This window comes from Equus asinus, chromosome 6 (genome assembly GCF_041296235.1).
Source record: "Equus asinus isolate D_3611 breed Donkey chromosome 6, EquAss-T2T_v2, whole genome shotgun sequence".
NCBI classification, from domain to species: Eukaryota; Metazoa; Chordata; class Mammalia; order Perissodactyla; family Equidae; genus Equus; species Equus asinus.
Window position 1 is genome coordinate 19,315,296 of NC_091795.1, and position 24,876 is coordinate 19,340,171.

A 24,876-nucleotide genomic window follows, 5' to 3' on the forward strand; every position below is an offset into this window, starting at 1 on the left:
TGAACATGTGGAAACTGAAATTAAGCACACAATATCACTTACAATTGTTCCAAAGAAAATGAAGTACTTAGGTGTAAATCCAACAAACATGTATAGGATCTACATGCTGAAAATTACAAACTGCTGTTGAAAGAAATCAAAGAAGTCCTAAGACATATTATATTCATCGATTGGAAAGATGTCAATTATGCCCAAATTGATCTATATATTTAATGACATTCCTGACCAAATCACAACAAAGCTTTTTGTAGACATAGACGAGCTTATTCTAAGACATCATCAAAATGGTGGAATAGGAGTTTTCTGCCACCTTCCCCCCAAACAACACCAATTTTGACTATCACTCAAGGACAAGAATGCCTTTGTATAAGTCCGTGGATCCAGTGGAGAAGTTTCAGCACACTATTGGAGCAAAAAGCAATCTGAGATTGGACACACAGAAGAGAGTAAGAGGAATAGCCTCACTTTACCTGAATCATCCCTCCCCCAAGGTGGCACAGCTCAGTGATGAGAGAGATCTTTTGTCCTGTTATTTCTCCCACAGGGGAAAGTGAGAGCATGTGAGTGAGCACCCGGCTTCCCCAGCTGTGCAGGACACTGCCCAAGAAGCCCATTTCTTTCTCCCCTCACTCAGATTACTGAGGTATAATGCACGACTTGGGGGCAGGGAGTGGCTGGGAGAACAGCAGCCAGGGCTCTTGGAGGGCATCAATGGGATGTGGATCCTACATCTGCTTTGCGGACTCCTTCAAGAAGTTTGCCTATGAGCCATGGGGGACACCTCACCCACAGACCCTCCAGGTTGGCTCACAGGCAGTCGCAACACTCTACATGCTTCACTCATGCATATCCCTACTACCTGGCCAGTTTCCTGTGTGCAACTCCAAGGGCAGCAAGAGCAAGCCTTTGCAGACAGCTAGTGAGAACCTGCAGAAATCCAGGTCAACTCTGTGGGATTAGGAGAACGCATACCAACTTGAGCATTCAGCATCACTCTCCGGGAAGCAAATGGGAGGCTGTCAGTACTAAACCTGGTTTTGCAGTATCAAGAGAAGGCATACAATCTTAAGAATTACCCCCCAAGAGGGAATAAGAAGTGTGGAGCAGGTGTGTCCATAGAAGGTCTAAGAAAGCCTCAGAATCCATAACAGGGTGGAGGGGGGGTATTTCTCTCCAAAGCCGGTTAGTAAAGACTGGAAGAGATGACTGCTTCTTCAAATATGAAGACAGCAATGCAAGACTTCAAGGAACAAGAAAAAACGAGGAAACATGACACCACTAAAGGAACACAATGATTGTCCAGTAAATCACCCCAAAGAAATGGAGATCTGCAATTTTCCCAATAAACAATTCAAAATAGTTGTTTTAAAGAGGCTCAGTGAGCTACAAGAAACCACAGAAAGACAATGCAATGAAATCAGGCAAACAATACATGAACAAAACAAGAAATTTAACAAAGAGATAGAAATCATAAAAAAGAACCAAACAGAAATTATCGAGCTGAAGAATACAGTGAATGAAATGAAAGATCCAATAGAGAACATCAACAGCAGATTTGATCAAGCAGAAAAAGAATCTAGGAAGTAGATTACAGGTCATTTGAAATTATCCAGTGAGAGGAGAACAAAGAAAAATGAAAGAAAAAAATGAAGAAAGCCCACATGAACTGTGGGATACCATTAAGAGAAGCAATCTACACATGTTAGAGTCTCAGAAGGAGAAGAGAGGGAGAAAGGGGCAAAACGTTTATTTAAAGAAATTATGACTGAGAACTTCCCAAATCTGGGGAGAGATTTGGACATCCAAGTTCATGAAGCTCATAAGTCCTTCAAAAATTTCACCCAAAAACATCTTCTCCAATATGTATTATAATAAAACTGTCTAAAATCAAAGACAAAGAGAGAATTTTAAAATTAGCAAGAGAAAAAAATTCCTCCAATATGAAGAAACTCTCAAAAGGCTATTAGTGGATTTCTCAGCAGAAAATTTATAGGCCAGGAGAGAGTGGGATGATATATTCAAAATGCTGAAAGAAAAACATTGCTAAACAAGAATACGTTACCTGGCAAAGTTGTCCTTCAAAAATGAAGGGAGCTAAAGTCTTCCCCAAACAGGGAAAGCTGAGAAAGTTCATCATCACTAGATCTGCCTTACAAGAAATGATGAAAGGAGTTGTTTAAGCTGAAAGAAGAGGATGATAATTAGTAACATGAAAACATATGAAAATATAAAACACAATGGTAATAGAGAACATATAGTCAGATTCAGAATGCTGTAATACTGGAATATGGTGGTATGTTAAAAATTTAATCCTAGTTAAAGGTTAATGGACAAAAGTATTAAAAATTACTATAGCTACAATAATTTGGTAATTCATACACAATATAAAAAGATGTAAATTGTGACATCAAAAACATAAAATGTGGGAGAGTAAATGGGTAGAGTTTTTGTATGTTATTGAAGTTGTTATAAGCTTAAAATAGACTATTTCTATAAGATGTTTTATGTAAGCATCATGGTTACCACAAAGCAAAAACCTATAGTAGGCATGAAAGATGAAGAAAAGGGAATCAAAGCATATCACTATGGAAAATCATCAAGTTACAAAGGAAGACAGTAAAAAAGGAAAAAAAAAAAGAACAAGGGAACCTGCAAAATAACCAGAAAACAATAAGGCATAAGTAAGTCCTTACCTATGAATAATCACTTTAAATATAAATGGATTAAATTCTCCAATCAAAAGGCATAAAGTGGCTGAATGGATAAGCAAACAAGACCTAACTATATGCTGCCTATAAGAGACTCTCTTCAGCTCTAAGGACACATATAGACTCAAAATGAAGGGATGGAAAAGATATTCCTTGCAAATGAGAACCAAAAGAGAGCAGGGGTAGCTACACTTACATCAGACAAAATAGAGATTAAGTCAAAAACTGTAACAAGACACAAAGAAGGTCTTTATATACTGATAAAGGGGTCAATTCATTAAAAGAGTATAACAATTTTAAATGTATATGCACCCCACATGGAAGCACCTAAATATATTAAGCAAATTCTAATAGATCTGAAGGAAGAAATAGACAGCAATACAATAATATTAAGGGACTTCTGTTCCCCACTTTCAACAATGAATAGATCATTCAGACAGAAAACCAATAAGGCAACATTGGCTTTGAACTACACTTGAGACCAAATGGACCTAACAAACATAAACAGAACATTCCATCTAACAGCAGCAGAATAGACATTCTTCTCAAGTGCAGATGGAACATTCTCCAGCATAGATCATATGTTAGGTCACAAAACAAGTCTTAGCAAATTTAACAAGGTTGAAATCATACTATGTCTCTTTTCCAACCACAATCATGTGAAACTAGAAATCAATAACAGGAGGAAAACTGGAGAATTCACAACTATGTGGAAATTCCACAACACACTTCTCAATAATCAATGTTCAAAGAAGAAATTTAGAAGGGAAATAAAAAAATATCTTGAAAACACGAAAATGGAAACACAATATCCCAGAACTTATGGGACACAGCAAAAGCAGTTCTTAGAGGGCCATTTATGGTGATAAATGCCTACATTAAGAAAAAAGAAAGACCCCAAATAAACAACCTAACTTTACACCTCCAAGAACTAGACAAAGAAGAACCACCCAAGCCCAAAGTTAACAGAAGGAAGGAAATAACAAAGATCAGAGCAGAAACAAATGAAGTAGAGACCAGAAAAACAATAGAAAAAATCAATGAAAGTAAGATCTGAGTTTTTGAAAAGATAAACAAAATAGACAAACCTTCAGCTACACTAAGACAAAAAGAGGAGAGTCAAATAAGTAAAATTTCAGAAATGAAAGAGGAGACAGTAAAACTGAAACTACAGAAATGCAAAGGATTGTTAAGACACTACTGTGAACAAGTAAACCAACAAAATGGATAGCCTAGAAGAAATGGATACATTCTTAGAAGTATACACCTTACCGGGGCTGAATAATGAAGAAATAGAAAATCGGAACAGGTCAATAATGAGTAAGGGGATTGAGTCAGTAATCAAAATCTCCCAACGAAGGAAAGGCCAGCATCAGATGGCTTCACTGGTGAATTCTACCAACATTTAAAGAAGAATTAACGCCAATCCTTCTCAAACTCTTCCAAAAAACAGAAGTGGGGGAACATCGTCAAACTCATTTTACAAGGGCAGCATTACTCTGATACCAAAGCAGATATAGACACTACAAGAAAAGAAAACTATAGATATAGACTAATATCTCTGATGCATATATATGCAAAACTTCTCAAAAAAAATACTAGCAAACTGAATTCAACGACACACTGAAAGGCTCATATACCATGATCAAGTGGGATTATCCCTGGGGTACTGGGGTGTTTCAACATATGTAAATCAATAAAAGTGATCCACCACATTAATAGGATGAAAGATAAAAATCATATGATAATCCCAATAGATGCAGAAAATGTATTTGACAAAATTCAGCATCCTTTCATAATAAAAACCCTCAACAAATGGAGCATAGAAAGAATATTCCTGAACATAATAAAGGCTATATATCCCAGGCCCACAGCTAACATCATATTCACCAGTAAAAGTTTGAGAGCTTTTTTCTATTATTGCTATGTAGAATGGGAGCACTAGAAGCCCTTACTGAAGAAATTAGGCAGGAAAAAGAAATAAAAGACATCAAAATTGGAAAGGAAGAAGTAAAATTTTTTTCCATTTGCAGATGACATAATCTTATATATTGAAATCCTAAAGACTCCACCAAAAAAATTGTTAAAACTAATAAGTGAATTTAGTAAAGTTGCAAGATACAAAATCAACATACAAAAATCAGTTGCATTTCTATACCCTAACAAGAAAGTAACTGAAAAAGAAATCAAGAAAGCAATCTCATTTATAACAGCATCAAAGACAATGAAATACTTAGAAATAAGTATAACCAAGGAGGTGAAAGATCTGTACACTGAAAACTATAAGACTTTGATGAAAGAAATTGAAGAAGGCAATAAATGGAAATGTGTCCCATGTTCATGGGTCAGAAGAATTAATATTAAAATGTTAATGTTAAAATTAATGTTAGAATTAATGTTAAAATTTCCATACTACCCAAAGCCATCTATAAATTCAATGCAGTTCCTATCAAAATTCCAAGGGCATTTTTCACAGAAATAGAAAAAACAATCCTAGAATTTGTGTGGCGCCACAAAAGATCCCAAAGAGCCAAAGTAATCATGAGAAAGAGGAACAAAGCTGGAGGCATCGCACTTTTTGATTTCAAACTATATTTCAAAGCTATAATAATCAAAATAATGTGGTACCAGTATAAAAAAGGACACATAGACCAATGGAACAGAACCAAGGGCCCAGAAATAAACCCATGCATATACAGTCAACTAAGATTTGACAAGGGAGCCAAGAATACCCAGTGGGGAAAGGATAGCATCTTCAGTAAACGGAGTTGGGAAAACTGGATATCCACATGGAAAAGAATAAAATTGTATTCCTACCTTACAGCACTCACAAAAATTAACTTGAAGGGGTTTAAATACTTAAACATAAGAACTGAAACTAAAACTTCTAGAAGAAAACACAGGGGAAAAAACTCCTAGACGTTGGTCTTGCCAACAGTTTTTTTGGATATGACACCGAAAACACACGCAACAAAAGCAAAAATAAACAAGTGGAACTATATCAAATTAAAAAGCTTCTGCACAGCAAAAGAAACAATCTGTAAAATGAAGAGGCAGCCTACCGAATGGGAGAAAGCATTTGTAAGCCATATATCTGATAAGGGATTAACTTTCAAAATATATAAGGAACTCAGACAACTCAACAGCAAAAAAGAAAATAATACAATTAAAAGATGGGCAAAGGACCTGAATAGACATTTTTCCCAAAGAAGACATGCAGATGGCCAACAGGTACATGAAAAGGTGTTAACAGCACCAATCGTCAGGGAAATGCAAATCCAAACCACAATGAGATACCTCATGCATGTTAGGATGGCTTTTATTAAAAATACAAGAGATAACGAATATTGGCTAGGATGTGGAGAAAAGGGAACCCTTGTGCACTGTTGGTGGCAATGTAAATTGGTACAGCCACTATGGAGAACAATATGGAGGTTCCTCAAAAAATTAAAAATTAAACTACCATATGCTCCAGCAATCTCATTCCTGTGTATGTATCTGAGGAAATTGAAAACAGTATCCCAAAGGGATATCCGCACACCCATGTTCATTGCAGCATTATCCACAATAGCCAATATACGGAAACAACCTAAGTGCCCATCGCTGGGTGAATGGACAAAGAAGATGTAGTGTGCACACACACACACACACACACACACAGAGGAATTATGCAGCCATGAGAAAGAAGGAAATCCTGCCATTTGTGACAACATGGATGGACCTTAAAAGCATTATGACAAGTGAGATAAGTCAGAGAATGACAATCCTGTATGATCTCACTTATATGTGGAATCTAAAAAAACAGAACTTATAAAAACAGAAGAGTAGAATGGTGGTTACCGGAGGCTGGGGATGGGGAAATTGGGGAGATATTGTTTAAGGGCACAAACTTACAACTAGTAGATAAATCAGTTCTGGAGATCTAAGGCACAGCAGAGTGATTAGAGTCAACAATACTGTGTTATAAGATTCCCAGTTGCTAGGAGAATAAATCTTAACTGTTCCCAACAACAAAAAATGATAAATATGTGACATGCTAAAGTTTTAGCTAATGTGACTGTAGTCATCATACTGCAATGTATAAATGTATCAAACACCACATTGTACACCTTAAACTTACACAATGTATATGTCAATTATATCTCAGTTTAAAAAAAGAGAAAAAACGGGCAGAGGACCTGATTACTAATGAAGAGTCATGCAGACCTTTTTAGAGTGCTAGCCACGCATAAGTTTAGTCCACTGAAAACTAAAATGTTACATGGTACTCAGTGGCACCTCTCCCCTACCCTCCTATTATTTTAGCTTTTTAGATATCTATAGTAAAGTAAATTATTTGAGGGGAATTATTTAAGAATTGCCATTGAATTTGGTCTAGATTTAAAAATTGCCTGTTCTTTTGTCTCCCTCCTATCTAAATGTTGTTTTTTAAAAAACCTGCTCTTTAAGAATATCCAGTAATCAGACATAGCACTAATTCACATTCTCCCTCTCTCCTGGTGCTCCAAGTGTGTGAGGTTTTTCTACAACTTTCTCTTAGGGGGTATATTTTAAACCCAAGCACGTGGTTCAACATTGCTTGAGCCTAAAGTTGTGATTCAATGCTGTAATTGCAAGCTTGTGGGCACTATGGAAAGGTTGTTTAATTTAGTTATGGGAATGCAGTTGCAGTCACAGTTTCTATGAACAGAAGTGGAAGCACAGGGAGGAACAGGGACGGCTTGCTTTTGTCATGTAAATGGGAGCGTGGGCAATGAAAGGGAGGACGCTGGACCACAGAGGGCAAGGATGCAGGGATGTTGGGCGGCAGGGAGACTGAGCTGCCTGCTCAGGAGGACACATGCCAGCACAGAGGCAGAACACCTGTGCCGTGAGAACCCATCCATACAAGGGCTTTCAGGGCCGGGCTGAGGAAGGAAGCCAGGGATGGTCTGGTTTTACGGTCGGCTAGAAAGGAGACCACTAGAAACCTTAAAACCAGATTGTGTAGATCTTCTTTGGCCAATTTTTCAGACAGACATCTTCCAGACATGTGCTGGAAAAGTACTACCTCAAGCCACAATCGAAGCTTAACAACAGCTAGAAACACTTATTCTATAAGTGGTGTGTGTCAAGGGTCCCCAAGACCACCCTCAGGCTTGACAGTTCCCTAGGAGGTCTCACAGGACTCGGCATGTAGCCATACTCAGGGTTAGGATTTACTGTAGTAAAAGGTAAAACACAAAATCAGCAGAGGGAACAGGCACACGGGCAAAAACCGAAGGAACCCAGGCGTGATCTTCCAAGACTCCTGCCCCACTGGAGTCACAGAGGACATGCTCAATTCTTCCAGAAAGAATTGTGATGGCACATGTGAAATGTCGTTTACCAGCTCATTAGAGACTCAGCACGCAAGGGCTTTTAGTGGGGGCTGGTCCTGTAGGCACCCTCTGCCTGGCACATATCAACATTCCAGGCTTTCAGAAGGAAAACGGATGGTGAGCACAAACCATATTGTTTGCACAGGTCAGGCAGAGGGAGCCACATTTATCAGTCAGCGAAGGTGGGAGCCCTCCCCAAATCCAGGTTCCCCGATGCCAGCCGAGGGCCGTCCATGCAGGCAGCCCTTTCAAAGAGCAGCAGTCTCAGGCCTGCTGTGTTAACTCTTTCCTGCAACGGTGCCACACAATAAGGCAGATGCCATTCCTGATTTTATTGGTAACAAGAGGGAGAATTAAAGGTGATGGATAGGGAAGCAATCTCAAGGCATCCAGAATTAGAAGGAAAGAAGAAGATACTTAGACACTGCAGCGTGCATTGGAGGACTAAAAACCAGGGGGAGGAGTCTGGTTCAGGATGATGGCATGAGCACCCGCGTTGCTGTTTCTCCATCTTCAGATCCTCTTGAAATAACTGGAAGAAAGAATAGAAAGAAGCAGATGTGCAGGGGTATTGACAGTGGGAGAGGGACCATCCGAGGACCAAGGAGTTTGGTAAACTTCCGGAGAAGGGACAGCAGATAGGATGAATTGAGGGATCAACAAGTGGACACAACTGGAGGTGGGAGTTGCTTCCTCTGGCCGTCTCTGGAGAGACGCTGAGTCACAGGCATTGAAAGCAGGAGAGGGATTTGGGCGCAGAGCCAGGCATTTCTGCAAAGCCTGCCTAACAGCAGGACAGCCAGCCTCCCATATTGGAGCACTTGCCTGCAGCAGTAGCATCTGCCACGGCTCTGGAAACCTGCTCTGGGAAGGACCCAGGGAGGGCTTGGTCTCCTAGAGTGAGAGATGGAGACGCTTTGTGCTGGGGACAGAGTCAGCCTGCCTGCTTGCCACCAGCTGACACGCCCTACAGGAAACCTATCAGTTGACGTGGCTGCCCCGCATCCACACAGTGATGAGGAAAGTGGCGCTGGCTGTCTGCACTGCTCAACCTGGCCTTCCACTTGAGTGTTGGCATCTGTCCATACTTGGGGGTGGGGGCTACCCTTTTCTGGGCTGGATGCTTTTTTCATTCTACTTACAGAAGTAGAGTTAGAAATTTCAGGGACAGAAACTGGTTAATGAGTTTCACAGGATTCTGGTGTTACCTCAGTGCTTTCAACCCTCTGCTTGGAGGTGAGACTCTAGCAGTCCTGGCGGTGCTGGGCCTGTGGTCCCAGGATGGAGGAGAGGTAAGGCAGCAGGCATGTGCTTTCGAGTTTCTTCAGGCTTCACGTATTTCCCTTCAAGCAAGATGGAAGGTCTTCTGACCCTTTCGTTATTCTCCTGGGGCAGAGGTTGTAGGCCTTTGGTGAAATTTAATTACATCTTCCACCAAATCCAATTACCGCCCACACCCATGAAATCCCATTATAACTTTCTTTTGCTGCATTAGAGATACACCAGGACAGGTGCCTTTCTAATCCAGCCGGGCCCATTTCCTAAAGAGCAGCAGTCAGCAGCTTTGCAAACCTTGTTCATTACTCCGCAAGGAGAGCAAAAACACAGAAATGCAAATGACCTGTAGCCTAACTTGCTTAAAGACCGTAGTTTCCTATAAGAAAGCTGATTCCTTAGGGATTTCAGGCCCTCAGGGGTATTTTCCCAAGGATATTCAGATATTTGTGTTTTGTTTTTCTTATTATTTCCAGCTTTTACTATAAAATTTTCAAACAGAAATTTCGAGAGAGAAATTGGAAAGCTAGTGCAATAACACTTGGGTGTGTGTATTCTTCACTTCCAAATGTCAATACTTTGCTATATTTCAGTGTTCTCTTTCTTATTCTCTCTATGTGTTTGTGTGCATGTAACCATTGGAAAGGAAATTGCAGATATCAAGACACTGCATCCCTAAATGTCTAAAATAAGGACATTTTCTTACATAAGCATAATACCATCATCACACATAAGCAAATGAACAATACTTCCATCATACTGTCTAATAAGGATGATCAGACACATAAGGAAAATCAACAACATGAAAAAGAAGGAGCAAGATGAACACACAGAACTATTGGCACTGGGGGAAACAGAACAGAGAAACAAAAAGTAATCAGTAGCTAGAGATGCAGGACAACACTGCAGCCATCAAGCAAGAACAGCCTGCTATGAAAAGTGAGCATTCAGAGAACCATAGTGTGTTAGAACACAGTAACCATAGTGCAGAGAACCACGGTAAATTAAAGTGATATGTTTGCGAAATATAAAAACAAATCCAATAGAAGGGCTAACGGATAAGTTTGAGTATACTTCTCAGAATGAAGATCAGAAAAATCAAAGTGAAAGGAAATAAAAGGGAAAGGCTAAGAGATGTGGATGCTCCAGGTAGGAAATCGATGACAGTCCTGAAACGGGGAGCAGAATACACAGACAGGCAGCAAAATCTGAGAAATCAAAGAAGAAAATTTCCCAGATCTGAAGAAAGGCAGAAGTCTTGAGATTAGTAGGACCCACTGGGAAAGGTCAGAGCCTAAAAATAGCCTAGAGAATTTCAGATCACCAAGTAAAGACAAAGAGAGGGCCCCCAGCCTTAGACTGAGAAAACATCAGATTATTTACTAAGAAAAGAGAGTCACTTGACCTCAGCCCTCCCAGCAGCAGAGTTGACTGCTGGAACGCGCTTCGCAACTCTTAACACGCCTGTACATCCCTGGGCATCTCGTTCGCATTCAGATCCTGGGGTGGGTCCTGGGATTCTGAATTTCCGGCAAGCTCATAGGTGATGCTGAGGCTGCTGGTCTGTGGACCACACTTTGAGTGGCAAGAGTCTAGAATAAAATGGAACAATGTCTTGTTCCATTCAGAATTCAAAAGAATGTTATCTTGAATGTAAAACTTCATAGATAGCCAATTTATTGTTCAAATGTGAGGCAAAATAAAGACTTAGAGATATTCAAATGCTCAATAAGTTTACCTGCCATGCACTCTCTGAAAAATATTACCTGTAGGTGAACTACAGAAAAGGATAAAAGGAATTAAAAATTAGAAAGACCCGTCTGCTTTCTAGAGCTAACCCAAGGGGAGTACATGTAAAGAAACACCTGCATAGCGGTGCCGTGGCCAAGGCCAGAACACCGTTAGTCCAAATTAGATCAGGAAGTCAGACAGGTCAAAAGAATGACTTCAAGAAGGAAATGTTTTCAGTACAACAAATAGAGCAATTAAGAAGCAGGAAGATCTTACTGATGCGATGGAAGAGGCATAGGTTTCTTCTGGATGAAGGGGGGAAAAGTCCAGTAAGGCTCCAGAAAAAACAAAGCCACTCAAGAAAAGCATGCTCCAAAAATGGAGCAAACGAAAACATGGCATGAGAATCTGTTTAACCTTCACACTTGAAAGAATCTCTTTCTAGCAGAACAAAAACTACTTAAGAAGGGTTATTTCTGGAGTGAGGTCCTGGAGGTAAGGGGTTTTCCTTTTCATTTAAGACCATTTCATATGGCTTAAATTTTAAAAATAAAGTATATTTAAAACCACTTTAAAAAACTCTTTTTATATTTAAGGGGGGGGAGGGAAGGAAAGAGAAAGAATGAAGAGTGACAAAGAAAGGAAGTCCTCTCTGAGAGAGAGAACAAAGACTGATGTCTCTCTCTCTCACACACACACACACACACACAAATACACACATGGCCCTTACCCTACAGCCGTAGTGTTCTCCCCACCCCCACTGTTGGGGAGAATTCCAAATTCTTCCCCAAGACAAGCAAGACCTCAGGTGTTAGAATGGGGTCTTGGGACTGGTATGGTGGCCGGTGAGGACAGGACCTCAGCCTGAAGAACCTGGGCTCCCTCTGTTCCAGGTAGGAATCACGCAATAAACCTAAGAACATTCTCCTGGGACCCCAACCTTCTGGCTGTAGGTGAGGCCCAGGGATCAGCAGGTGGAGCTATTGAGATGCCAGAAGGAAAAAAGTGCATAGACCCCTAAAATCAGAGGGGAAGTTCGAGTCAACCCAATCGCAGGTCCACGGAGCATCGGGTCTAAAGGGTCTGAGATCCAGAAGGCAACGGCAAGGGTGTGAGGAGCAGCTGCCACAGGAGTGATGGGGTTAGGGGTGACAGTTCTGCTTACCTAAAGATCAGCTGCCTTCCTCTTCCGAGGGCCTCTTGGAAAGAAAGATAAGGGGGCAGGCTGAGGGCCTGCCTGACCCGGCAGAATCAGGGGCTAATAGTTCAAGGGATCGTCCCAAACACCTACAGATGGAGAGTTATGCCCAGAATCCCCCCGGATGATGGCAGCAACAATTAGGAGGAGGTATGTGACATGAAAGCAGAGAGGCAGGCAGAGGGCTGCCTGGTGAGGGCCGTGAAGGCCGAGGGTGGAGCTGCCAGGAGTGGGCTTGGGGCGGAGTCTCAGCCTAGAGGTGGGAGGCGGTGCCCAGGCCAGGAAATGGAGCGAGGAGGACAGCTGGAAGATCTGCTCAGGGGATGCAATTGACAGCAAACGTTTACAAAATGTGGGCATGTGGGAGCCCTTGGAGGGGTTTGGGGAGGATGCACTCTTAGAAAAGCTGACCAGGGCTGTTCAGACGCACATCCTCTTTCTCTCTTTCTAACCCATTGGCCCGTACACAAAGCTGGCACTAAGTTTTTCCAGACCAGATGCCCCAGCATCTAAATATTGAAAGCTCCCCTCGAGGACTCGGCGTGTGAGATTTTGAAGGAAGGGAGCCTTCTGAATCTGAATCTGGGCCGCTTGCTTATCTTGACTTTTCTGCTCCCCAAAGTGACTTCCTCATTTTCCGTACAGCCAAATTGATTTTGGTATTGTTTTTCAAATTGGAAGCTATGAATTCTTTACAGGAATCTGTTAACTTTTGATTTTGATGATAATATAAACAGAAATAGTCTGAGTTATATAGATTGTCTGGGTAACAACTGTATAACCAGAGACTGCCGTGGGCTCCCGGCCCTGGTCTTGGTGTTTTTAAGCCCTTGGGCACCAAGTAACAACACCTGGATCACCAGGGACCGACAAGGAAAGAACAGATGCAGGTTTTCTATGACTAAAAAGACGTGTTTGTGCCAAGTGAAGGCCAAGGGTTGGATGGTACGAGGCGCTGCTGGAGGGAGGGTTCCCAGGCCCTCAGGGAGACTGGAGGGGGCCGGGCTTCTCCCCACAGCCCTTGGCGGTGTGGGCATGACCCGCCCACGGGAACCTTCCTGGGCCAAGGGGGGCCAAGTTCATGCTGCAGGACGCAGTCTGCCACATGTCATTAGGGCTGTAGATTTGAATCTCATTGGTTTTGTAGTTTTGCTTGTATTTAATTTCATAGTTTACAGTTGAACAAGAGCTATAAACATAAGGTGTTTATATCTAGTTTTGCGTTTGAACAGGTCTAAGTAACATTATAATTTGAAACAACTTAAGTCAACATTGGGGGTTAAGGAGAACATGTTTTTCCCTTCGGAAGGGGTCTGTACGTCACTCGAGTTGTAGAAAACGTCGCAGGATTTCTTCTCATTGTCATTTATTTATTTATTTATTTAGTCGAAGATTTAAAGACGTCGATTACTTTCTCTTTTTAATTAAAAATAAATAAGTACACAAGTACTGTCGATTCCAGCTACCCTGGACGTCTTATTGTTGTTGTTAAGGTTTGGGCTTCAGGAGGGGCCTGATGGGCCTGCGCGCACAGTGGGGCGGGAGGAGAGGAGGGGGATGGGAGAGGGATGAGGGTGGGAAAACCTGGGGCGACAGCAGCGCCGCCCTGCCCTGGGGAAAGTGGGCAGATTAGCTCTGGGGAGTCCAACTTGGACCCAGCTGCTTATGGGGTTATCAGTCAGGACACGTTTGGCCGTGTGGCATAGAACAGCCAACCAACATGGCCCAGACCATAGGAACTCTCTCATCCTCCGTGGCGACCCCAGGGCTGCCTCAGTGCCTGTCTGCTCTTGAGGCCCCAGCCTCTTTCCAGCATTCAACTCCGCTGACATCCGCATGGTTCCGGGTGGTCTCATCAGTGTCCCCCAATCGTGAGGCATTAGGGAAACCTTCCCCAGAAGCCCTCGGCGGAGTTCCCCTCAGGTCCCACTGGCCCGGACTGTGCAGTTTGCCGATGCCCTAGCTGGATGGAAGCGGAGGGTGAGCATGGGGTATTTTCCACTTCTTTAGTGAGAAGGGGTGTGGGCTGGAAAGAGCAGTCTGTGTGGGACACGGGAGTTGTGACTAGTAGCAGGCAGCAGTTGCCCACAGGGTAGGTGTGCTCACAGATGGCCGATTCATCAGGGCAGCGGGGCTGGGCAGGGTGGGCGGCAGGGGCTCCCAGCCTCCTCATACCCATTGTGTGGGATCCTTGGACTAGGCCTGCCCCTTAAGGGTTTACCAAACCACTGGTTTTCAGGGCAGAGACCTAAAAACTGCAGTAAGTCCATGAAATAGCGCACCCTGGGGGCTGGGGCAAACCCAGGCATCCCTGCCCCTCTTCAGGGGGCTGCTGCTTACCTCCCTCTGACTGTGCCTCGAGGGAATGTGGGTTCAGGCTTCCTAGAAAGCCCTACCTTTCAAGAGAAGGGGAGCACACAATTCGTTTCCAATGTTAAAGGGCTGGGGGTAGTCAAACAAAACACATCTGTGGGGCGGGCTGGGACGCAGAGCCTGGCACTCCACAGATGTAAACCTCTTAACCCTGCTCACGGCCTTTGAAAGTTTCTGCTCTAGAAAATATGGCTTTAGAAGTGGATGGATGAGGTGGGTGCCCCTCCCTGGGAGGCATGCGGAGAAATGGTGAGCATCTCAGGGTCCCTTCCTGCAGTCTAGTACGTTGCACGGAATTTACCTGGCACACCTCGGGGTTGGGGCTGACCTCTCGCGACAGGAAGTGCCTTTATCTGAGCCTTCACCACAAGAGGCTGCAAAGGAGGGGGCTCTGGATAAGGACGCCCGTGGAAGCCAGGGAGGGAGGCCTCATCATCAGGTTTCCCTGACACTGACTGATGGTGAAGCCCTCGGTCTAGCCTCTCTCAGAGTTAGAGCCTCACCTGTACAATGGGCATCATCCACCTTTTAGGGGCGGGGGGGGGGGGGAGGAAGAGGAAGAGAAAGGAGAAGGAAGGAGGGGAGGGGGGAGGATGGTACGGGAGTGGAGCAGGGGAGAGAAAGAGAGAAAGAGCAGGGAAGAAGGAGATAAAGGATAAGAGGGACTGGAAGAATTCCCTGTTCCGTTGTCTGTTGCATAACAAACCACCCCTAACTTCCAAACTTTAGTGGCATAACACCACAACCACTTTGTTGCTCTCACGGATTCTGTGGGTCAGCATTTCCGACCAGAAATAGCAGAGGTGGCTCATCTGGCAGCCTCCAGGTGCTGACATTCCGGCCTGTCACTGGCTCACCATGACCCTGAGGATGAGTCAGCTCCTTAGGCTGGTGGCCAAGGCCCTTCACGTCTGGCCCCTGCCCCCAGCCTGCCTGCTGCGCACTCCGGGTACTCCTGCTTCTCCGTGCGCCTGTGCCTTTTGAGGTGCTCTTCCTGCAGCCGGAAAGCCCTGTCTCCTCTCCCCAGTTCCTTCTCAGCTTCAGAACTTAAGTCAAGTGTGAGTGGCTTGGTTCCTAGTGTGCTTCCCTCCCCTGCCTGTCCCTCAACCCACTGAACTCTGAATTTACCTCTGTCCCCTCGCCACGTTGTAGTCCTACTGTCCGTCCCTGCCTGTCTCCCCACACATTGTGGGTTCTTGCATTGTCTTTGTACCCCCAAAGCCCAACAGAGCCTGGCGCACAGTAGGTGCAGCGTAGGTGTGGCATTATGAAGAGCACAGACTCTGGTTTTAAGTCCCAGCCCCACCACTCCCTGGCTGTGTGACCCTGGCAGCCTGCTTAACCTCTCTAGGCCTCAGTTGCCTTATCTGGACAATGGGATGATTCTGTTAACTACCCAGAGTTTTCATGAGCATTAAATTAAACTCCATGTGAGGAGTTTGGAACAGGGCTTAGCCTTGGTAGACGCTGAGAGAGAATGGCAGTCGTTACTATCAGACGATGAATAAATGAGCGCACAGATGAATGAAGCTTATCCATGAATCCATGTGAGAGGCCCAGCAGTTACTCCGAGCGGTGCACGTATGTGTTGGTCTATGTGTTAATTAACAGTCGTTCTTCCTCTCCTCTCCTCGCTTTCCCTCCCTCCCTCCCTCCCTCCCTCTCTCTTTCTTTTCTTCTAGGCAGGGACTCTTTACACAGTCTCCTTAAAGAAATCTTGCCTTGATGGGCTGTCCAGCATCTAAAGAGGTAAAATGTTAAAATGCCTAGTGGAGGATCATGTCCGCTTGGTCTTTTTTTCATTTTGCCCTGCGCCCATTATGTATTATTATGTAGCCAGCCCTGCCTGGGGCATGCTTTGGGACCCCAATGCCATAAGTACTGCCACTTTGAGTGACTCCGTGGGCCTACATGGTCACTCCGCTGAGGGCGCCCCGCCGCCTGGCTCGTCCTTGTTACAGGGTGGACGACGTCTGGTGGCTTTTCCTTAGACACTGCGCTTTTCTGTTCTAATTGGCTCTGAGTGTTTCTACCTTGGCAGCAGACACTTCTTATTAGACTTTTTAATCCAAGCTTCACTGAACCTGACATAAGTCAGTGAAATACTTAGTGTGTGGAAATGCTAGCTGTTTCATAGATGCCTTGAAAAACCATTTGACCTAAAAAATAACTTTTATTGATGTTACATAATCAGTGCTGCCTAATGCATATGATAGTCATTATAAATGCATGTTTATGATGTCATTATTCTGCACAACTGCTTAGGCTCATAGTTTCCAAATGTTGGCTGTGGATTAGCTTGATTTCTCTCGCAGATGGGAATCTTTTTAAAAGGAAAGAATCTAGCTGCTCTGACTGCTCAGTCCCCTAGAGTTCTCTTAAGCAAGGGGCTCCAGAGCAGGTGCACCAGGCCTCAATCACTGTGAATTAATCAAGTATATAGAAGAAAATGAAGAGTGTTCATGTGTAGAACCGGAGAACTGCACAAATACCCACAGAAGCAACACCACCACCAAATAATCACCTAGAAAGAAGTAACACCACGAGTTATCCTAAGAAAATCCGGTGTGAGTATTTAAAACGCTAGACTTTGATAAGGTGTCACTATTTGTATTCCAAAAAATAATATTTTGGGGCTGGCCTGCCATTGTAATGGTTAAGTTCACACGCTCTGCTTGGAAGGCCCAGATTTGCAGGTTTGGCTCCTGGATGTGGACCTACACCACTCATCAAGCCACGCTGTGACGGCAACCCATATACAAAATAGAGGAAGACTGGCACAGATCTTAGCTCAGGGCCAATCTTCCTCAACAAAAATAATAATAATAATATTTCATTTTCAAAATGATCTATTACTGGGTTCATTTTAAAATAATGAAATCTCTACTGCAACTAAAACATTCAAGGTATAAAAATGTGATTGAATTTCCTGGTTTTGGTAATCACTGCTGCTACGTAAGATATGGCTTTTGGGAGGATGGGGGTGATGACTAGATGAAACCTGTACTATTTTAATTTGGCAACTATTTGTGTCTCTATTTTAAAATAGAAAGTTAGAGAATTTTCTATATAAATATATATATAATATAGTATATTAAGTGTATGCAGGAACTTGCCTGAGAGGTAAAAACAAGCACATCATTGAGCTCAGTCTGGATGGTGACTGATGTCTCCTTGCCTCCCCCTGGTCATTTATCAAATCAAGTCTTGGATTTAGAGACTGTAACGCCCAAACCACGTGGTAGCTTGTAGCTTCAGTCACTTAATCTTTCACTCAGGGGGCATGAACAGCAGAAAATCAACTCATTTTTAAAATCATGTTCTCTTGTCTCATGACCTAGAAATGGAAGGGAGATGCCACAAACAAGGAGCAAAAAGGAGCAAAGGTCCAAACTGAGGGATCTGCTTTTGTGATATTAGCCAGGACCTAATTTGTCTATGTTTTAAAAGTATAGCACCTGCACTGGATTATTATGTCATTCTAATTTTAAATCTAGTTAGAATGAGTTCATTTTCCCAATTTAAATTGCTTAAATCAGAAAAGTAGACATTGTGGCAAAAGTTAACAGAAATTGTTAAGGAGTTGAACAGATTGGATAAGATATTGAAAACAGGAAGGGAAATTATTTAGTCATTCACTCAGTCAACAAAGATTTCTCACCTCTCGACCGTGTCACATGTTGTCTGATGGCACAAGGATGAAGGAATTCTGACCTCCTGGCACTTACTTTCCAGGGACTGGAGGATGACAAACCAATAAGCACATTGTTGTGCTCTCTGTCATCAGGTAGCCATAAATGCAACGTAGAAAAATAAAGCAAAGTAAAGAATGGAGGGGTGAGAATCAGAGGAAGCAATTTTTAATGCTGAGAATGATGTTGCTCTTGTAACAAGAGAGAGACAAATAAATTATAAATTTAATAGATCTGCAAAGACAAAGAATGTAAATGCTCATCCTAGCGATGTGTCAGTGAAACTGAAGTTGATTGCTATATCATTTTGATTTTAATTCTAGTCAAAGTTAGTTAATTTTTCCCATTGCTGGCAGTGTTTGATTTTCACACTTATTTTGTATAGCAGCAGCCTTAAAAATATTTATGTCCTGGGGCCAGCCTGGTGGCGCAGTGGTTAAGTTCGCACATTCCACTTTGGCAGCGTGGGGTTTGCTGGTTCGGATCCCGGGTGCGAACCTACGCACCACTTGTCAAGCCATGCTGTAGCAGGCATCCCACATATAAAGTAGAGGAAGATGGGTGCGGATGTTAGCTCAGGGCTAATCTTCCTCAAAAAAACCAAAAAATGTCCTTTGACCCATAATACAGTGATGCTTAGGCTCATTGGGTCTAATGCCCTCTTTTTTATAATAAATATTTTGTAACACCCTCTTTTCTATCATGAAATGAAATCTTGGATAATGTAACCTATCTAGAGACATAATTTCAAGAATTCAAGAAACTCCTTCAAAGAAACAAAGGGAAAGTAATTTATAATAAACGTAACAACATAGTAAGACATATCAATGCCCGCATCCGTGCGTGGAGTTACTGTGGCGGCCTCCAAAGCAGACTAGGGACCAGTCACAACTGGGAACATCACACCAGCTGACTGGCCCAAAGCAAGTCCTCAGGCCACCTCTCATCCCGGGGGGCAGGAGAGTCTAATGCTCCCACAGGCCCAGATCAGGAAGAACCTGAAAGCTTTGGTGTAACTGAGTCAGGCTCCAGGCTGTCAATTGGATGCTTGTGTTTGACTAAGTGACCTTAGACAGGACACTGCATGTGACACAGTCCTCTTTTGGTTGAGGCTATCCCATGCACTGACACCTGGCTCTGCCCGCCAGTGGCACGAAAGCTACCCCCAGCAAATATGCTTTGCCAAGTTTCCAACAGCCCTCTCGTAGGCAGGCTAGCCCTCTTTAAGAACCTTTGCATCCATCAAGCTCATGGGACTTATTCTCAGATAGTAATCATAAAAAGGACAATGCTGTTTGTCTGAATATATTGATGTCAAGGTTATTAATGACAGTATAAAGTTGGAAACAATGGAAATATCTTAAATGAATGGAAGATTTAATTAGCTATGATTTTTCCAAACAGGGAATATTATACAGTCATTAAACAGAGAAATAGAATCCAAAAAGCAATGTGAACCCAAAATATCACTTATGATATACCATTGATTGAAAGCATACGTGACATGTAATCTACATAAAAACGCAAATGTGTATGAGACAAAGAAGGAAATATTCTAAAATTGGTGGTCATATGAGAATGCATCAGTTAATTATTGCTGTGTAACAAATGACCCCAACATTTGGTACCTTAAAACAACAAGCAGTTGTTAGCTCATGGTTCTGCGGGTCAGCAATTTGGGCTGGGCTCACCCCGAGTGATTCTTCTGCTGGTCTTTTTGGACTCACTCGTACCATGATGGCCAGTTAGAGGCTTGGCGGAGCAGGTTAGTCCAAGGTGGTCCCACTCACGTGTCCAGCAGTTGCTGCTAGCTGTCAGCTGGACCTCTCTCTGCAGCCGGCTAGCCATGGACATCTTCTCTTAACGAACCTGGAAGCGTGCACAATATTTTAAGCCTGAATTATAACTTTAAAGCTGCTGAAGGAAGAGATTGATAGAGATCATTTTGTGTGTACATTTTAATACTATTTCACAAAGGTCTAATTAACCACAGAATATCAGAGTCAAAAGGATGACAGACCAGCCATCTGTCTGGTCCCAGGAAGACAGGTAGGTTTTATCTGAAGTGTCAACTAAACTAGCTGGTGCTAGACTGGCATTAGAGGCTGGTGTCTCCAGGGGATAGAGAGCAGTGTGCGGTTAGCTGGGCAGCCAGGTTGGCCCCGGGGTCCGGATTGAGAGCGGTGAGGTAAGACCACACACTGGCCGTGGGAAACTGAGGCCCCTGGAAGCATGAGCTCTTGTATTTGATTCCTTCCAAGGAGTCTGCTCAAAGCAAATAGACCTTATCTGGCTGCAGCATTTAAAGACACTGCCATTTTTTACATTTTTGACAAATGACTGACAAACGGTAAACTCTGTGCACAGGTGGTGGTGCGGGAACTGTTGGCTCAATACACCAAACAGTATGAAGAAAGACCGATCACTAGCCTGCTGCAGAGCTGGGCCAAGTCTGGGGGAGACAAGCTGAGAACCAGGTATGTAGCTGCTCAGGCTGTCGCTGTCCTTGGCCCTCAGTGTCCTCTTTTTGAGCCTGAGTGCAAAGAGCCTTGTCGTGGCACAGCTCACTCTTGTTTAAATTTTCAATATTTGGCATATGCAAAAAATACACGAATATGTGACATCAATGCTCGTGCGCACCCTCCCCAACTTGAGAGCCAGAACATTGCTAAATTCTGTTTTTTCTACTTGTGTTCCCTCTTTATTGCATGTTCACTGTTCCAAGCACTTTATGGGGTTTAATCCTAAATACCCTATGAGGTAGGTTATTATTTCCATTTTCCAGATGAGGAAACTGAGGCACAGAGGTTAAGTATCTTGCCCAAGGTTACATGCTAATGAGTGACAGAGCTAGGATTTGAACCCAGATAGTCTGGCTTCAGGATCCACGCCTTTGGTTGTCTCTATTGATTTTTTAGTATTGTTTTTAAGCTTGATAAATAAGGCGTATTGTATGTGGTATTCTGTAGCTTCCTGTTTTCTCTCAATATTTTGTTTCTAAGATTCATCCAGTTGTTACGGGTAGCTGAAGAGCTGCTCTCTTTGCTCATATTTCATCATGTACACGTACCACTATTTACTCATCCATTCTAATCTCCAATATCAGCAGACATTTGGGTCGTTTTTGATATTTTGCACAAAGCTCTTATGAAAACTCTTGTACGTGTTTTCTGGGGAATACGTGTAAGAGTTTCTACAGGGCTTTCAAATTTAGTTGCCGTGACTCAGAGCAAGAAATAAATTTTACATTACTGCTGACACCCACACATCCGTAAAGTGCCCCCTCAATAGACACAACTGAAGCAAACATTTCATAAAACACTGCTCATCCTATCACTCATCATGCTCCTTAATGTTTTCTAATTTTATTTTTTGAAATATTGATCTCAATCCTTTACATTGATTTCATGACCCATTAGTGATTTGCAATCTGTTGTTTGAAAACCACTCAATAGTGTACATTACCTAGGAGTGAAATTGCTGTGTTGTAGGTGTGCTGACGTTCAACTTTACTAGATAGTGCCAAATTATTTTTCAAAGTGATTGCATAAATTTATACCCCATGAGCAGCATGTGTCCTGTGGAACCATATCCTCGCCAGCACTTGGTATTTTCAGGCTTGATTTTTGTGAACACAATATAAAAAAAAAATCTCTCACTGTGACTCTAAATTGCATTTTCCCTATTACTATTAAGGTTGAGCATGCTTTCACATGTTTATTTGCCATTTGAATTTCTTCTTATGTGAAATAACTGTTCATGTGTTTTGCCAATTTTTCTATTATTTTTGTTTTACTGATTTTTAGGGGCTCTTCATCCTTTGCTGTTACAGACGTCACAATCATCTTCCCCAAGTTTGTGGTTTGTCTTGTATTTTCTTTGTGGTGCCTTTTGGTCAACATAAATTCTTAAGCTACAATTGGATTTATCAATCTTTTGTTTATATTCCACACTTTCTTCACCTTGTCTACTTTGAGACCATGAAATATATATTTTTTAAAGTTCGTGGGTTTCACCTTTCACATTTAAGTCTTGAATCCATTAGGTTCAGTCTATGGTGTGAGGAGGGATCTCATTTCATTGTTTTCTCCCTTAGGGATTGTCAGTTGTTCCAGCCCCGTTTACTGATTGACTGTCCTTTCCTAGTGATCTCCAAGGCCCCCTCTGGCATGCACTAAATTTCTATAAACGTGGGAGTCCATTTTTGGGGCTATTTTGTTCCTAGTCTGTTTGTATATCCTTAATCTAACAATGCATTGTTGCAATGATGCTAGCTTTATAATTACATAATATACTAATATATAATAGAGATTCAGAGTTATGTTGGCTGTTCTGGGTCTTTCACACTTCCATATAAGTTTTGGATCAGTTTGTCAAGTTCCTCAAAAAAAACCCCAAACCTACAGATACAAAAAAGGAAAATATTCTATGATTGCACACATATGGGGTATCTAGAGTAGCAAATTCATAGACACAGGAAGTAACATAGTGGTTACCGGGGCCGGGCGGGGGAGGGAATGGGGAATTATTGTTTAATGGGCACAGAATTTTAGTTTTGGATGATGAAAAAGTTCTGGAGGTGGAGAGTGGTGACGGTAGCTTGATGTGAATGCACTGAATGCTGCTGAACTGTGTTCTTAAAAATGGCTACAATGGTAGATTTTATGTTATGTATATTTTACCACAATTTTTAAAAGTCTGCTGTAATTTTCTTTGAAAGTGTATTCGATCTATATATTTTCAGAAAAATTGACATATTTATAAAACCGATCTTCCTCTCAAACATTTTAACCTTGTAAGTGTCTTCCAGAGGCTTAGCATTTTCTCCATGCGTCTCATATCCTTTCATAGATTTATTACTAGGTACTTTGTAATTGTGTTATTGTTAGAAAAAGAATATTTTTTAAATTACATTTTTGGTTATTGCTGGTTTATTATAAATGCAGTTGACTTCTGCATATAAACCTGCCTGGAAAGCATTTCTTCTAAATGTATCTATAGATTCCTTGCGGTTATTTTTTCCATAGACAGTTGCGTCATCTGTAAATAAGGAGTTTTTCTTTCTTCCTCCTCAGTTGTTATTCCTTTGATTTTTTTGTCTGTAGAAGCTGTTCTTTTGTCTTATTCCTGGTTTTGAAAAGAATTAGTTTAACACTTCTAGTAAGAATATTTGCTGAGGTTTTTGGTAGACACATTTTGCTTCCTAAAGAAGCTCCGTCTATTATTTTGAACGTATTCTTGTCATTGCTAGATGATGAATTTTACTGAAAATGATTTTTTGCACCAATTGAAATGATCTTACGATAGTTCTTTAGCTGGTAATTTGAGAAATAACCCTTGTAAATCTTTTAATGTGAAACAACCCTTGCGTCCCTGAGAAACGTTCAATTTTTCATGCTTCATTATCATTTTTACATTTTCCTGGGTTTGGTTTGCTAGTAGTATTATTTTTTAGAATTTTTGTTTACTTATTGGCTTATCATTTTCCTTTCTTGTACTTCCCTGATTTGGATTTTTGTCAAGTTTTACTGTTCTCATACAGTTATGCGGGGAGCAGTTTCTTATTCTGTGGGAGAATTTGATAAGTTATCTGAAAACTATCTGGGTCTGGGAGCATGTTTAATCTGCTGATTCAATTAGTTTAATTGTTTTAAGACCATTTAGGCTCTCTCTTCTTGTGTCAGTTTTGGTATATGGTATTTTTCTAGGAATTTATCCATTTGGTTTCGAATTTATTGGTTTAAGGCTTTTGTACTATTCTCTAATTATCTTTTTAACTTCTGCTAGATCTGTAGTTATGTCCCGTTTGTCATTCCTAAAATTATTTCTTGTACCTTCTCTTTTCTTTATTGTTTAATCTCACCAGATATTTGTCTAGTTTATTATTTTTTCGAACAACCAGCTTCTCCCCTTATCGACCCTCTGTCATACCTTTGCTTTCCACTTCATTGACTTATGCTCATAAATATATTGTCTCCTTTATTCTGCTTTTGAGGCGCTTATTACGCTTTTTTTCTTTTGTGTTTTTTTAAATTATTATTTTCATTCGGAGACAGATTATTGGTCTCCATCACCCAAGTGTATTGAACTAATTTCCAAGGAAACTATTCATTAGAAAATATAATATTAGAATCCTGATTACGAACATGGGAAATAGAATAAATGAGAGTATGGGACTCTTCATATCTGCTGGCATGAAGTGAAATTAAGAAATCTGTCGTCTGTCCTTCCCCCCACACTCCATTTTTTTCTTTTTTACTACTGCTCAGATTCCTGTTTATTCACACTGTAGTCTACCTTAAAGCTTGAAAACATCAGCTTCCATATCCCAAGACTCTTTCACTTAAGTCTCCTCAGTTTGAATGTCTCAATTTGTCCTGTGCGTCTTTTTAATATTTCCAGCCCTGAATGGGCATTTTACAGTACTGATAGCATTCCCCTCCCAGGTTACTAGTTTGAAAAGCTTCCAACATAAAAGGACTTGAAAGAACAATGCAATTCTCATCAGAATCAGTTGCATCCATTCAGGAAACTTCTTC

General features: G+C 41.9%; 1 protein-coding gene across 9 annotated transcripts in view; it reads left to right on the plus strand.

The window, feature by feature from the left end:
* Positions 1–24,876, plus strand: part of ACOXL (acyl-CoA oxidase like) — a 359,669-nt gene that overhangs the window by 219,101 nt on the left and 115,692 nt on the right. For all 9 annotated transcript variants that reach the window (XM_044772863.2, XM_070511750.1, XM_070511749.1 and 6 more), the window contains one exon: positions 20,705–20,814. In XM_044772863.2, the coding sequence (XP_044628798.1) occupies positions 20,705–20,814 (110 nt within the window). The remainder of the gene's footprint in view (positions 1–20,704; positions 20,815–24,876) is intronic.